The following is a 16,895-nucleotide window of genomic DNA, read 5'->3' as shown; positions in this document are numbered from 1 at the left end:
GGAGACTTAATGAATTCACTCAGACTTGAAACTCTCCAAAAAGTCCAGGCCTTGCTCATTGATCCATCACTGACATGACAGTTGGAAGAACAGTCTGTCTGACCGGCCAGTCCCGTGTTTCATCTGCTATTTCTGTTCTGCTTTACAGTCTCACAGGCTGCAGAGTGACAGACCAGCGCAGGAAAAAAAAAAAAGAAAAAAAAGAAAAGACAGCATGTGTTTTTCAGCAAGTCAGTCATGATTTTGCAAGCGCCACATTCATTAGCCTGATGTAATGTTATCATCAAAGACACTTGGTTTCTTTATATCTATATTTTGGCTGATATCACAGTAATAAAACTGCCTTATGTTTGTTCAGATACTAAGCGTTGAATACTTTGTGGTTTGAAAAAAAAAACATTTTACAGAGGAAGGAATCACAATTGGAACAATGCAGTTTTTAAATTCAGAGGAAACACAGTTATGTTCTAATGGAGCACAGACAGAAGGAAATATATCGGAGTCTTCTTCGGTCTTCACCTATAATGAATGCCGGCGTTACACTTGTAAGCAGAGTGACCGTAGCGCTGTTTTGACAAGAGGGTCAAAACACTAGACATGTCATTTGTAACAATACACAACAGGCAGAAGCTGCAGATTTATACATGAGACATGAACGTAGCTACAGTTTCAATAAGGTTGACATCACAGAGAATCAAATACAATAAAATGAACACTGAATGGCTTGATGGTCCACGGACAGTCCAGTCCAGTCCAGTCAGATCTAACTGCTACCAGAGGCTGGCAAAACATTTATCCTCTGTCTTCTTTCATCGTCAGAGCTCCTTTTACACCGTCTGCCGCTATTTTTTTTTTTATTGCTCACCTGATGAGCTCTCCTGTCAGCATTGGTCATGTTTTACACAGCGTGATGAAAGTCTGCAGGGAGTGTGTAAAATATACTGGGTGAATAAGCGCACCGGAGAAACACGACGCAGGTGCTCCTCTATAGATCCACCACATGTCTCATCCTCATTGGGCCTCATCCTTTCCCATGCTGCTTTTTAACGAGCCATGTTGTTTTGTTGTCAAATGCATGGTGGGGTTTTTATGGAGCTGGCAGAAAGCTGTTACAGACATTTGTAATGAGCTCTCATTCTGCGGTTCATGAGCGTGTGTGTTATGAATTACCGAGGCCTGTAATGAGCCTCCGCATTGAGGAGGGTCTCCGACTGGCCCATGGGAGCAGAAATTTGTGGTGTCTGGCCTTGTGTGCTGCAGAAAGAATGCTTCATATGGTTTGTATAGATTGAATGCACACACACAGTGAAGCCATGCCTGGTGGGACAACTGAGAGCGGATAGGGTATATAGTATGTTCTGTCGGAATCCCAAGTGCTGCAGGTCAGGTTTAAGGCCGTGTGAGGGTGGTAGGATTGTTGAAAATGATCGCTCCCAAGATAGCAACAAGCATCTCGAGCTGCTGTCCTTCGGGCTGAGAAGATGCCGTGTCTTGAAAGTCTCGTGGGTGTGGGAGGGTGCTGCTCCCCGCTCAGCTGCACTCCTCACAGTTGCAGGCCAAGATGTATCTGTACGTGGCTGTAATGCGCGTCCCGCCGGCGCAGCGCAGCCTCACCGCCTTCAGCTTGGATGTGTGCGGCCGGCAGCAGGAGCAGGTGCTTTTGAACGGCTGTTTGAGCACCGAGCTGAAGGAGATGAGGGGGTCAGAGCGGGTCGTGTGGCTGCAGTGGCCTTCACAGCGCGCCAGCAACACCATCTGAAACACAGCATGGAAGACAACATGAGGCTCCAACACGGAAATGACAGATCTAACACTTGTAAAGCCCTCAATTTGACCTTTGGTTCTACTAATATACAGTAGTGGATTTTTTTTTTTAAAAATATTTTATTTATAGTGGCTAAAATTTACTCAGGGGGTCAAATGAGTGGCCATTTTTGTCACAAAAAAAAAAAAGTTGTAAGAAATGCATAGAACTGTGTTGAAATAATGCCAATACATTTGTGCACAGACTACTGATATTATTTGACAGTGGAAGCTATATTTTCAGAAATGTTGGATTTTGAATAGCATGTGTATGTGAAAACTTTTGCTGGTGGACGGATGTGGCATTACCCATGATGATCTGGTCAGTACCAGTGCTTTATTAGTAATAAACTTATATACTTACTATTGCTAATTATCCTTTTATTCATAAATGTTAGTATTGTGGATCTAAAGCAATAACAGCTGACACAAAAACACACAATGTGACAGTGGACGGATGTGACATGGTTGTTACAGATCCCATCATACTGATGCTCGGCAGCCATGTCACCGTTTCCAGAAATGATCCCTGTGCAAAAACTAGTATCATAATTATTTATTGTATAGTTTATCATCATACTAAAGAGTAAATAACAATATAGAATTGTTATTTCTTTATAAAATGCTTATTATTAGAAAACTGTTGATTTAAAAAGTGACGTGACATTCTTAATGTATGTATTGGCGTAACATAAGCAGGATGGATCAGCACCATACTCCATATTGCAACCTGTAAAAATAAAACATGATATGTAGGATATAATCTTGTAAGAAAAACTGAGGAATCTAAAAGACTAGAATATTTGTTTTTCAGGTAAATTCAGTTAAAATATAACTTGGTCGTTTGTGACATGAAAATATAGCATTGATTGTGATGAAATTGGACATTTTTGACCTGAAAACATAGTTCATATGACCATCAACATGTTGCAACAGAACTGAAATCCTGTTAATTTGGATAACTTGCATTTACCAACACAAAGTTACTTTGGGGATTCACTTATATTGATTTCTTATGCACAAAGACATAAATAAGACCTCTAAGCAAATTTTAGCAGATAGATTTTTTTTTTTACATTTTTAAGAACAGACATAAGATAATAAGGGATAATAACAAAAGACTGGAAAAAAGTTTTTGCTTAAAGTTTTACACAGTCTTAACCCATAAAGACCCAGTGCTACTTTTGTGGAAATTCCCAAATTAATTTTTCTCTCTGTTTAACCTTTACTGAAGTTATTGATCATTTATCATAATATTTTTCTCTGTATATTAAAATCAGTTGTTTTCCTAGATTTAATTTCCTAATCATGTACTTTAGCCATCAAGGTGACATTACATTTGAGGGTTATTATACTAAAAACAGAAAAAGCTTAAGAAAAAGTGACTTTTTCAGTAAATATATCATTAACTGAACATAAGAACAAGTATCTCCACCCACTGTCATTCATGAAACTCCATGGGTTTGACTAGTAAATCAGTGTTGTTCCCAATATGGCCAATGTATTATACAAATCACAGTGAAAAAGGTCACAACATAAAATTGAAAATGAAGCAGCGATGCCCTAATCAACAAGTCATATTCACCAGAAATAAGGGGACACATTTGGTTTGCATGAACCTCAACAAAAATGAACATTCCTGTTCAAGTTGTGACTCATTTCACAATTGCTGTACTTGTCAAAATAATCATAATATAAGGTACAGTAGTGGAAAAAGGACTCTGGACACCCTTGAAACTTTACACAATCTCAAATGATCATGAAAGATTTGTGGAAAAATCTCTCAGAAGGTGTGGCTGTATTGGACAGACATAAAAAGGAAATGATTTTAACAAATGTAATTTCTTGCCAGTTTCACCATGCCATGTCCAGGATGGGTTTCATTATTTTGCTGAAACCAGTTTTGACTGAACAGAGCATGTGCAGAAGGGAGCATGTGGGTCCAAGAATGGAACAGTACTTGGTAGAGTTCAATGACTTAAGAATGATTATTAATACAATATATCACAAATGCATGGGGTGTCCAAAAACTTTTGTCCACCAATTAAATGTAAGACTGTGAATAATAAGAAAACAGATGAAAAGTAGATGTTCCTGTTCGCCTGTCAGCGCTGCAGAGGTGAAGAGAGCCAGAGAGACGATCTGTTTATTTTAACAACTATAATTTTCAGAAGTGGGATGAAGTTATTGTTTATCAGGTCTCAAGTGAGTCTCGGTCTGAGCTTTGGGGTCTCGAATCAAGTGCCAAAACAAGACAATGTAAAGTCCGAAACATTGTGTCTCAAGTCTGAAACAACTCACTGTGCAAATTCAATTCCATGGTTCAGTGACTGGACGGAAGGTGGACACACTGGGGACACGGAGATATACACTGAAGTAGAACATCATGGAATCTAAATTGGCTGTAGGTGTGAAGGTGAGAGCGAATGCTTGTTCGTCTGTTTATGTCAGAAACGGTGAAGTGTTGAGGCTGTACCCTGCCTTCACCCGATGGTAGCTGGGAAAGGTTAACCCTTTATCGGGCACTCATAGAAATACTCTGAAATTCTAAGTTTCAACCTTAGTGTGATATTGAAGGACATAATAAGACTGAAATATAAAAAAAAAATATTACGTAGAAAATCAAGGTCAATGAAGTTACCATATTTGGTTCTTTACTCATAAGTGGGAAAAAAAAGTAAATATAAAAAATACACGAGACACATGTATTTTAGAACAGTGTTTCCCAACCTTTTTGAGCCACAGCACATATTTTACATTAGAAAAATCACAAGGCACACCACCTAACAAAAATTATATTTACTGAAATATAATGCAAATCTAGTCTCAATTTACTTCCTCAGTGTGAAACCTGGGCCTGTTTAGTTGAACATAAAACTGGTATTCTTGAAGGAATTGAAGATTCATATAACAGAGGCGTTGATGTAATATCAGCTTCATAGGTTATTGTATCAGGTGGTATATGAGTGAACCCGCCCCAACCCGATCCGCGGGTCTGCGCTACACTGGTGTGGGTGGGTTTATCAACAGAACACACAGCATTGGGGCTGGTTCATCTTCATTTTCACTTTGCAAAGGGAAACTGTTCTTGTAGAGTGGATCACTGGCGCGTGCAGTCGTACATATCCACATCATGCCACTTTCTTACAGAACCAATCAGGTGAAATTAGATAATCTTCCACAGCACACCTAATGATTTCTAACGGCACACTTATGTGCCTTGGCACACTGGTTGGGAAACACTGTTTTAGAACATTAGAACATCACTTTTAGAGGATTCCAACAACATAAGTGCTGACCCAGACACCTGTCAACATCCACATTATCCTTTTGAACATCGTTCCTTACATTCGTACCATTACTTCATGGTAGGGCGTCTCAAAAATCACTTTTCTCTTCAGATCACAGTGTTATTTAAACCAGTTAATCTCCAACATGATAATCTGATCCAAAAAAAGTTTCAGCAAAATCCGTCAATGTTTGACCCCCCCTCCACCACAGAGTATGAAGGGCCCGTCAAAAAATGGCAAAAATGCTCATTTTAACCCAGAAAATCACATATAATGAGGTCTTAAGTGTCCACAAATTGCTTTTTCTGGTATTTTACAGCGTCGATGTAATATCAGCTTCATAGGTTATTGTATCAGGTGGTATATGAGTGAAAATAAGGTGTTTTTAAGATAAAATAACTCAATTATAGGCTAAAAACTTGAAAGAGAAAGAAGTTCAGAACAGTAAATCTAGTTGAACACAATGTCTGTTTTCTTAACCCCCTTTTTAGCAAAATACAGGTTTTAGTAAAAGACAAATATAATACCACATGTGAAGCAGTATGGATGTCTTTACTTTAGGCACTTTACTATCCATTTAGTATCCATTAAGCATGGTAATGCATTTAAAAATAGCCTTTTTTGGCGTTTTTTGACAGGCCCTTCATACTTTGCGGGGGGGGGTGTCAAATGTTGACAGATTTTGCTGAAATTTTTTTGGGGGGAGCTGTTATCATCTTGGAGATTAACTGGTTTAAATAACACCATGATCTGAAGAGAAAAGTGATTTTTGAGACGCCCTTCTCTGACCCAGTGATTTGAACATTCCAATTTCACCCTTGTCAAAGTTCTGTTGTTCTAAATGTTCACTTGCTGCCTATTATATCAACAACTGACAGGTTCCAAATGAATACCACTTTGTGTGTCACTGGTCAGGATGTAAAGGCCATCCATCCATCCATCCATCCATCCATCCATCCATCCATCCATCCATCCATCCATCCATCCATCCATCTATCCATCTATCCATCTATCTATCTATCTATCTATCTATCTATCTATCTATCTATCTATCTATCTATCTATCAACACCATAAATAACGTAATGGCTTGAATAAAATTGAATAAAATACTGTTAAAGAACTACGTGAAGTAACAGTATTTTATGTTTAACAGTCAGGAGGAAAACCAGGTCCTTGATAGATGTAATTTCTGCCGTTTCTGTCCAGGAAAACCAAATGTTTGTGGGTTTTTGAATGAAAAACACACCACATGCCATTTCTGTTTCCACATCCTCTTTCTGAAAATACTTGATTTAGCTTGAGTTTATCATTTTCAGATTAGCAAGACACACGCATAAATCATTATACGTGATCCAAGATGACGACAATACAGGAAATTAAATAGAAGACAGTGTTTTAGAGAACTTTAAATCTTGTTTTCTCATGTCTTGTCTTGAACCCTAGTTCTTTGTGACCTTCAGGCTCCGTCAAGAATGATAAGAGTGTTTCTGGGTACAATGAAGCAGTGTGAAAGTGAGATGTTTATTTGTGCCCAGAATGCCTCCCGGTTCTCTGCACCTCGGCCTTGCACCTGCAAAACTCAGAGATAGCAACTAGACGGGTCAGTCAGTCCTACACCTGCTGCAGCTCAGGGTCACACACAGCTACATGCACACTCAACGCTCATGTCTTTCCACTTCGCATTCAACATCCTGGAGCGAACAAAACAAAACATGCTTTCCTCAAGTCTGTCCAGTCAGCTGACACACATACAGGCACATACAAAGGGTCGGTCTGATTAGTGTTGTGACCGACCGACTGACATTCCACTGTGGGTCACCGCATTCCTGTCGCCTCCCTAAACAGACTCCTGTGTCATGTCCTTCTGTCAGCTGCTGTGTGTCGCCACCCGTGTACCCACTTCAACAAAAGCCTGTCTGGGGCCACGGCAGGGTGACACACACCCAACAGGAGTGTTGTCGCCACTTTAAGTCCATTTGTCTTTGTCCCAGCTGAGGATCAAGCTGTCAAACCGTGACAATTCCCCGTTTGTGACACTCGGTCTGTCTTCCTTCTTTCATTCATAACCAGCTGATATGATCTACTGCGGCTGTTAGAGCCACAGTTAAACTTTCAGCATCGTCATCTCAAGCAGAAAACGGTAAATTAACCCATGAAGACCCAAAAAGCCACTGGCGACCAAAACCATCTACTGATCTAAAGTGTTTAACAATTTATGATCTATTAATCTAATTAATACATGTAAATAATTGGTGTAAAATGCAGTTTGTCATCTTTTCATGGTCATCAGATATGACCCATTTGAATGTTCAGAGGCTCTGTAGTTACCGTGGAAACACCATCATCTTCTACAACAGTGATTCACCAGTAAAACCTATGGAGTTGGATCAATGACAGTGGATGGAGATGCTTGGTTTATATTCAATAAATGATCTATTTTACTGAAAAAGTCACTTTTTCTGCAGTAGGGATGTAACGATATGAAAATTTCATATCATGGTTATTGTGACCAAAATTATCACGGTTATCATTATTATTGCGTTATTGTTGAAATTGTGCTCCAAATGTTCAAAAAGTACTTTTACACACACTGAAATAATTTAACCAAGTTGTATTTTGGAAAAAAAAAACCAAAACAAAACAAAAAAAAAAACAAATAAAATAATAGGCAAAATGTACCTTCTGTTGCAGAAACATTCAAATATTAACCCTTAGTGGTCTTTGCTTATTTAGGCTGTTTTTTAGTCCTTTTGATTTTGCCTTTATATACTATATAAACAAATTTTAAACAAGTTTACTATACTCATGTTTGGTATCTATACTCATGTTTGGTATCTTTTTTTTTCAGCACAACTTCATCTATATCATCTGCCTATTATTTTTTTTTCACTTTAACCTACTATATCAACATAAAAGGACAAAAAACACACAAAAAATATAAAATCCGATTTGAAAAATGTATATAATTTATTACATAAATAACACAAACATGCTAAACAAACCTTTTCAACGACTTTAAAAGTCAATATTGGTTCCAAATATTAGGTATATAAAATTAAAATTGTAATAAATTAAAACTATACTCAAATATTTGACATAAAAGCAGATCTTTACATAGGCGTTTCCTCCGGAAAAGTGCGGTGATCAAACACAGTTATCATGAAAAATAGAATTTCAACGGTAATACTAACCGTCTACAATTTTAGTGCGGTTTATTGTTATACCAGTAATCGTTACATCCCTATTTTACACTTTTTTCTGCTTTTGATATAATAATCCTCAACTTTAATTTAAGCTTTTATGAACATCCACATGATCAGTAAATTAAGTACAAGAAAATACCTGATTTGCGGTGATAAAATATAAAATATAGAGGATAAAATTAGAATAAATGGTCATAAATCACTTAAGAAAGGTTAGAAATAGAGAAAATATCATTTGAGAACTGACACAAAAATAGCTCTGGGTCTTTATGGGTTAATATGATAAAACTCATGGTAGTTTAAAGTGCTTATTTAACATTTATAGTTACCGTGGAAACACCGTCATCTTCTACAGCAGTGATTCACCAGTAAAACCCATGGAGTTGGATCAATGACAGTGGATGGAGACAGTTGTTTTATGTTCAGTTAATGATATCTTTGTTGATAAGTCACTTTTTCTTCAGTTTTCTCTATTTCTGATATAATAACCCTTAACTTTAATCTGAGCGTCAGTGAACATCTACATGATTAGTAAATTAAATATAGGAGCGTAATTCATTTTCACTAAAAAATGCAAAATGCAGAGGATAATGTAATAAATGGTGATAAAACACTTAAGAAAGGTTAATTATAGAGAAAAATAATTTTTTGTAATTGTCACAAAAGTAACACTGGGTCTTTATGGGTTAAAAAGACATGTAGAGAATTCTTAGAAATTACGAACATCCATTTACTGAGAAAACTGACAGAACACTCAGCAGGTTGAATTGATTTTCTTTAAGACTTTAGTCAGTTTTTAATAAAATCTCCATGTGTTTGGTTTTGATGAATGAAACATTATGAACGGTGCTTCAACTATGAGAGCACTGACAGAGAATTAAATCCACAATTTTGATCATCATTTGTTTGGTTTCAGTCAGTTATCTGCATCGAGTTAAAGCACAGCTGAAGGTTTACCTTACTGTTTACCTCTGCTGTCTGTTTTACTAGTTTCTTTATTATTTGTGCTTGAACTATATTACAACTACATCAGTCGCTGATTTTATCCTCAGTTCTGTTTGTGTATGAACTTGACTGTTTCCTCTTAAAATACTGAAGTAGCTGTCCAAAAATGGGCGGTAAACCTGTTTTCACTGGGTACATAACAATGCCCTGATGTGTGTATCCTTTTTTCTGATTCATATAAAAGAAGGTTTTTTTTTTCCTTTACTCTATTGCTGTGTTCATCTCAAATTTTTGGGTTTTCTTTAGTCCAGACTTGAAAATATGATCAAACATTATCATGTTGGGTTTATGGCAAATTACCAAGTTTGTGTTTCAGACAGAAATCAGATTTTACTTTTGGGTCTTGAACTGAAAACATTTGAGAACTACTGTTTAATAGAGATCAATTTGTCTTGGATTGGCTTTGGATTATTAAGCAGAGACACTAAACCTGATTCTCATAATTCTTGTGTTGGTTGTATATGCAGTTTGAGTCTGTGACAGGCTTTCCACCTTACACTATAAACATTAATAGATTAATTAGTATAACTGTAGAGACTAAAAGTGATTATCTGAAAACAGAGAAGGTTCATGATGTGAGTGAACTGCATCTATAAGGGAAGACAGCAGGTCTTAATGCACAATTCGGATTTTTTGGTGCAATCCGATTTTTTTGTGTCCTCGTTCATAGTACACATTAAATCTGAGTTTTATCAGTTTTGAGTATAAACTGAATGTGAACCTGAAGTGACCTGTATGCACAAAAGAGGTCCTGATGTAATACTTGACCGGGGGGGGGCACTGAGTATGCTCTAGAACAAGATCTATTCTATTAACATGTTTTGAACATGAGCAAATGGTTGAATTTTTATCAATATAATTAAACTCTGACAGAAGTCGTTTTAGTCATCTTATATGATTTATTTATTTATTTATTTATTTATTTATTTATTTATTTAATGTTTTTAAATATTAGTGGAACCATTCGGGTCTTTTAATCTTTTAGTCTGCATTGGTAATTATTGATTATTTATTGTTAATTATTTAAATACATTTATTCATAGTTGCTTTCAATAATCCTGTATTTGTACACTGATTTATTTATGTTTGTCACATTGCACTTTGGATGTGGGCTGATGTCTGGGCTGATGTCTGTGGTAAGCTGCAAATGAATTGCTCATATGGGATAAATAAAGTTTTCTGAATCTGAATATTTAAAATAAATCATATATACTGAATGCTCACCAATGACACATCAGGGGTTAAAGGGTTAATAACTTATTTTAATCACATGTTTACTGAACAAATGGCCACTTATTGGTCCAAATAGTAACTCTCACCAAAATATACATCTAATACCTTTTATTGAGTTATTTCAGAGATTTCACACATCTATATTATAAAAGCCAAGTGGCCTCTATGTGTGTGTGTGTGTGTGTGTGCATGTGTGTGTGTGTCCGGGGATTCACATAAAATCTGTAAAGAGCTAACTGCTGTAGTTTGGTATATTTATGTATTTTTGGTCAAGGAAGAGACTAGTGAAAATGACAAGTTGATAGGACCAACATTTTAAGAAATATTAGTAATTTTGGAATACAACTGCCTTACAATTACATTGCTATGGCCAGAGCGCTTTGGCGGTGACTGCTGGACAAATGTGGTACAGCATGCACGAATACACAACAGCATAAAAACAACCACATCTAGAACCTGTGGATCCCCATGGGTCAACACACTAGTTTATTATATAACTCTTAATAAATGTGGATGTAAACTGTCACATGACCATTTCATAGAGACATATAACTGCAAAGTGGCAAATCTATTTTGGTCCTCTACTCTTACTCCTACTTGTGTATTTACTGGTGTGCAAAGGCCTTGGAGACAAAGTTGGAATATTTACAACTACAGGGTGTTACTAGGGCTGGACTTCATTTGTCATATGACCTGATTTTCAGCGGGATCACACAGCTCGAGTCATTAAATAAATAAATATCAAGCCTGTCAAAATGTTCTTGCTCAATTAATATCCATTTTAAAGGCATGAGTTAATTTGTCAGTTGGTCTGCTGTAAAGTGCAGACTCTGCTGAAGAAACAGTGACTGATGATAACGGTAATGACAGCTTCAGGCAGCGCAGTGACTCTATGATCTGCTGGTTTGGCTACTGAACTCTGATGAGCAGTAAGTCTGATTTAAACAGATGTTTTCGCTGAAGCAACAGTGCAAAACACAATGTCAGAATGTGAAGACATTTTTGATCACTATAAAACTCTAGTGGGACAAATTAGGCTGCCGCGGTGTAGGTAATTAATGGAAACGCTGCAGCTGTCACAGATGTGAGAATAGATTAAGAAAATGTGGGCTAGTGTTTACTTCATCACGGAGCAGAAGTCTCTGGGGTTTCCTTTAGCTGTTGTTGAAATATTGCAATATCAGTCCAACATGAGATTCTAGTCAGATAACAACAAGAAAACGACATTACACACAGCCTAGAACCTCCTGTATCCACAGAAAAATACCCTGCACTCACTACAACAAAGCAAATTATGTAACAATGCCTGAAAAAAACTGGTTTTAACTAAGCCAACAAGTAAGAACCTTCCAATGGATAATACTGAAGTGATTAATATGCTTCATCAGCAACAGGTTCTTTTACTCTAACTGATGCAGTGAGTAGCCTCTCATTCCTTACACAATGGCCATGTGGTCTGATGAGTCCAGATTGACCCTGTTCATCCAGTACCTACAGTATATTTCCTCTTAGATGGTGGAAAAAGACACATCGTTGTGAATAGGGGTGAAACGATTCCTCGAGTTATTTGAGTACCTCGATTACAAAAAATGATCGAGGAATTTTCTCTGCCTCGAGGAATCGCTTATTTAATTGTAAAGCTCAAAGCACGGCATAACGCGCTTATGCCATAAAGGAAGATGACGGAGGACGCAGAAGTGTTCGGATGAAGCAGCGGGAAGATGCAAGAGGCAAGCATAGACAGGCGAGTGAATACAGCAATGATGCCGAAAGATAAAAAAACAATAAAAAAGACAGAAAATGTCGGAAGTGTGGAAGCATTTCAGACTGAAGAGCGAGGTGAACGCCGTGACATGTATCCGTTGTAACACGGCCCTTCCATAAAACAACAGCATACCTGCAATGGAGCATCTACCCATAAGACACCCAGAATGGAGCGGAGGACCCGGGATAAAATAGAATTAACGTAGCGCAAATCAGTGAGATTAACGTTAATGTACCTTAATAACATAACGTTAGCCCTGCAGAGGGCTAGGTTTCTGTTCATTATGGCTACTGTCGATTGTGTGGCTAGTTTATTATGATTGTGACAAGCAGAGATTTAGGCAGTGAGCCGTGCACCCGTGATTTGGATGGGTAATTTCCCAAAAGCACGACCAAAATGGTGCACAGCTTGATGAAAGCTTTCTCTTACCTTGTCACGGCCAAATTTTGGCAAAATCCAACTACTTCTTGCAAAAATGAAGAAATCATCAATTAAGTGGACGTGTGTGTGTGTGTGTGGGGGGGTGGTATAGGTTATGAGACAGACAGATAAGGTGGGGGGAGCATTGCCTTGATTCTCCTGAATATAGCAGAAATGTGTCAAACTGTTCATGCATGGACTCGTTCCAAGTTCCTGTTCAGATGTTCTTGCCTCTTATATGCCACAACACATTCCTGTTATGTCTAAATTGTAATTTCTGAAACTTACAGCTGCCAAAGTTAAGTTGCACATCAAAAAGGCAAAGTTTATGCCTTTTTTTAAATTTATTAATGCCTTATATTTTTGATATTTACAAGATGTCATATCAGTCCCTGGACTCTTGTATGTTTTGTCTGTCTTGTGTGTCGTTTCCTGTTTTATTTTGTTAATCCTCCTCTTGTGTCATGTCTGGTGTCTTTGCTTCCCTTCCCTGATTGTTTCACCTGTGTTGATTACCTGTCCCCGCCCTGATTTGTTCCACCTGTGTCTCATTGTCTTCCCTCCCTTCTGTGTATATAAGCCCTGTGTTTTCCCCTGTTCTGTGCCAGTTCATATTCCTCTCTTGTGGTGTGTCTACCTGCCAGCGTTTCTTCTGATCCTGTTTGTTTGCCTGCCTGCCTGTTTGTTCCTGACCTGGATTGTTCCTCGACTACTGAGATTTGCCTGACCCCCTGCCTGTACTTCAGCCTGTTCTGCCACATTTGTGTTTGACCTTTTCGCCCGTTTTTTTGGTACGTGACTCAGCCTTATCCCCTATGTACTGTTGCCTGTCTGTCAGTCTCTCTGTGCATGACCTGGTCTGTCCCCTGACTTTCCTTTGTTTTTTCCTAGTCGGGTTCCCCTCGTGTGCTCCCGACCCGGGCCGTGGGTTTTCCCCCTTGGATTCGGACGTCGTGACGAATCCACAGAGTCAATACACCAAGGACTCACTCAAACCCTCTTTTAGTGAACTGTTTATCCTGTCTGTGTTTAATAAACACTGCTTAACTGTATTTTTGTCTGCGGGTCGTGCATTTGGGTCCAGACCTCGTACTACTGTTTCTAACACAAGAAATACTAAGTTGAAAGTAATTAAATTGTATTTCTTTTTATTTGTGTTTGCAATGGCCTCTCTGGAAATGTTTCTAGTCAAGAAAATATATTTTGTTGCATATACACAATGTGAATGTAAGAAATAAAACTGTTATCTAAAAAAATAAAAAGGAAAACAACTGGTCCTTCATTATTAAGTGAAATACTTTATTTCCTCTTGTGTATTTATAATTGCTCTTTAACCAAGCAAAAATAAGTTTTATCCGATTAATCGAAGGAATTTTCAGTAGAATACTCAAATACTAAATATTCGATAGCTGCAGCCCTAGTTGTGAAATGGAGGTTTCTTGTGTACAGTAGCTGCTTAACCTGAACGGTAGCGAGGGCTCAGTCAGGTTAAGTTGAACTCATTTTCAGTAAAGGTGAAAACACACCAACCCAGTTTTCAGCGGTCGAACATTGTCAGGCAGTCTGATGAGGTCGGTGACATGAGTCTGGTTGGTGTGTTCAGAGTTATCGGCTGTCTTAAATTGGTTGTCAGTCTTTTTGGTCAATTCAACATGGGTAATCGGCCACTACTATGTTCATTGTGGTTGGTTTCAGATGCTGCAGCTCTTTCATAATTCATAGTTTGAGTTATTGTTTGTTCAGTATTACTTGTCAGCCTTGTAAATCCAAGCTGGACTGCCTGTACATATCCTGACCAAGGAAAATCAAATTCTCACTTTGTGCAGTAATCTCCACCTGGCTTTTCTGCCTCCGTCCATAATAATACACATTATATAGCCTAAATGCCATCTAAAATTATATAGCAAACTATTACATGATCAAAAACAAATTGACTTTAGCAAAAAAAAAAAAGTCTCAGATTTGAATGTCTGGGGTCGCCAGAAATTTGTGATGTTAAAATGGGGTCACAAGCCTAAAAAGTTTGTGAACCACTGGTGTAACTCTTCCGTTTTCAGAACCAGATCATGGCGAGAAATTCCTGAAACTCTGAACTGTAATAATTGTTGTGACATTTATTGTATGGCTAATCTGAAACCATGGTAAATATGCCTCATAATGAAAGCTAAAGGTGGTTTAATGAATATATTGTGTGTGTTTTTTCCAGGCTGTACAAAAACCCTAAAATAATATATTCCCCAAATTCTTAAACTTGGAGGATTTTCCTGTAAGCCCGTGCAGCAGATGGCCGGCCCACTTTTTCCACCGCTCTAGATCCAGTCAGACACACTTAGAGCTCAGGTCTATTCTGTGTGAACTGTACTGACTGAGGTGTCATTCAAGCATTCAGAAAGTTTGTTTAGTTACTGTAACAGAAAGGCCAACTCATACTGTGAGTGTATTCAGCCCTGCCTCGGTCGAGCTGGGCTGTGGTTTGGCCACCTGCTCAGTGCACTCAGAAGAAGATTATTAAAAAAACACCAAAGTACTGATCACTCACGCTACATGAACAACTGCACCGGTGTAAAGCAAACCAAATGGAAAGGAAAACTGACAGTTTCCATAGACGTGTTTGGCATGAGTCACATCATCAGTCATTCTACATTAAGTGGCTGCATCTAAGTTGTCCGACAAATTAAGAGAACGAAACTGAATAAGAACCACGCCTCGATATCATTAGGCTACTATCCACGTTTCTTTTTCATTCTTCACCCCATCGCTCTCTGGCAGCGGCAGGAGAAGGCAGGCCGACAGGGAGTCGTGCACTTCAGCCAAAAAACTAAAAGTCCCAGCAGAGGTGCAGAATATGTCTGCAGTGTGGCCCATGTCCAGCCCCACAAACCTACACACTCCCCGAGAAACGAAGCGTGACTCGTTTAAATGATGGTAGGAGAGCGAGATAAAGACAAAGACAGGAAGAAAGAGCAAATGGAGATACAAGAGGAATATTAAAAGAACAGAAAAATACGTGTGTGTATGAGAGAGATAAATTACTCTTCGTTATTGTTGGAGGGTGTTTTTTGGCCAGACTCGGGGGTTTTCTTGCATCTCTCAGGCTTTGTTTGGAACACATTGTTTCCCTGATTTTTCAAACAAATTATCTTCGTCATTTGTCAGGTTGACTGGTTCCATTACCTTAAAAAACCCGGTAGTAGTTAGTATAATAAAAATACAGTGCACCCAGTGATAATTTGAGAGTAATATGGTTTTTCCATGAAAAGTTCAGTTACTTTACTCAAAATGAGTTAAACTGACATGTTCTCCACCTTCACTGACACATTTAGAATCTTTAAATTTGTAAATAATAGTTATTTCTTAAAGTTTCTCTATATGTTTCATGCTTCTCTATAGTGTGTGTAGCCCAGTGTTTTTCAACCTTGGGGTCGGGGTCGCTTGGAATTCAAATGGGGTTGCCTGAAATTTCTAGTACGTGATTAAAAAAATACTAATAAAAAATATGTTATAATGATTCAATATATATGTCATTATAATTAGAACACCACCTACCTTTCCTTTTAAAAATTTAAATTTAAAAATAAAGCGTAAATGTTGTCTAAAATTAATGTTTGTTTGCAACATAGTATAGCAAACTATTACATGATCAAAAACAAATTAATTTTAGCAAAAAAATGTCTCAGTTTTGAATGTCTGGGGTCGCCAGAGATTTGTCATGTTAAAATGAGGTCACAAGCCAAAAAAGGTTGGAAACCACTGGTGTAGCCAGTTTGTCCTCTAATAAACATCTACCTTCCATTGACATATATTTCATTACTCAAATACTAATTGTTGTGTATTCTACTGTATTTCCTGCTGTGGATATAAATAAAGTGTTAATCTAGGTTCATTTTCAATCGTTACTTCACTTGCTGCTTCAGATTTCCTCATCACATTTGTAAAAGTTAGGAACTAAATCATAATTGGCTCCAAATTATTTGTGATTATTAGATCCTGTTGGTATTGTTGCTCCTTAACTTCAGATTTTTTGAGAATCAAATGTGAAATGAAAACCTCAGAATTTAAATTCCAATTTCTGTACGCTGACTTTCAAAGATAACAAAGAGGATGAACATTAGACAGGAGTTGTGGTTGAGTGGAGGGAGAGGGGGCTTTTAAGACAGTATTATATAATAACTTG

At 37.7% G+C, this 16,895-nt stretch overlaps 1 protein-coding gene across 1 annotated transcript in view; it reads right to left on the bottom strand.

Annotated features, from left to right (window-relative positions):
• Positions 1–845: 845 nt before the first annotated feature.
• ndp (norrin cystine knot growth factor NDP) overlaps positions 846–16,895 on the bottom strand; it is a 40,163-nt gene continuing 24,113 nt past the window's right edge. Inside the window, exon 3 of the mRNA XM_030124165.1 lies at positions 846–1,755. Within this exon, the coding sequence (XP_029980025.1) occupies positions 1,531–1,755 (225 nt within the window). The 3' untranslated portion in view covers positions 846–1,530. The remainder of the gene's footprint in view (positions 1,756–16,895) is intronic.

The sequence above is a fragment of the Sphaeramia orbicularis genome, chromosome 21 (assembly GCF_902148855.1).
Source record: "Sphaeramia orbicularis chromosome 21, fSphaOr1.1, whole genome shotgun sequence".
In the NCBI taxonomy this organism is placed as follows: Eukaryota; Metazoa; Chordata; class Actinopteri; order Kurtiformes; family Apogonidae; genus Sphaeramia; species Sphaeramia orbicularis.
Note: the sequence above shows the minus strand (reverse complement) of the source record. Positions and strands in the feature narration are given on the sequence as shown.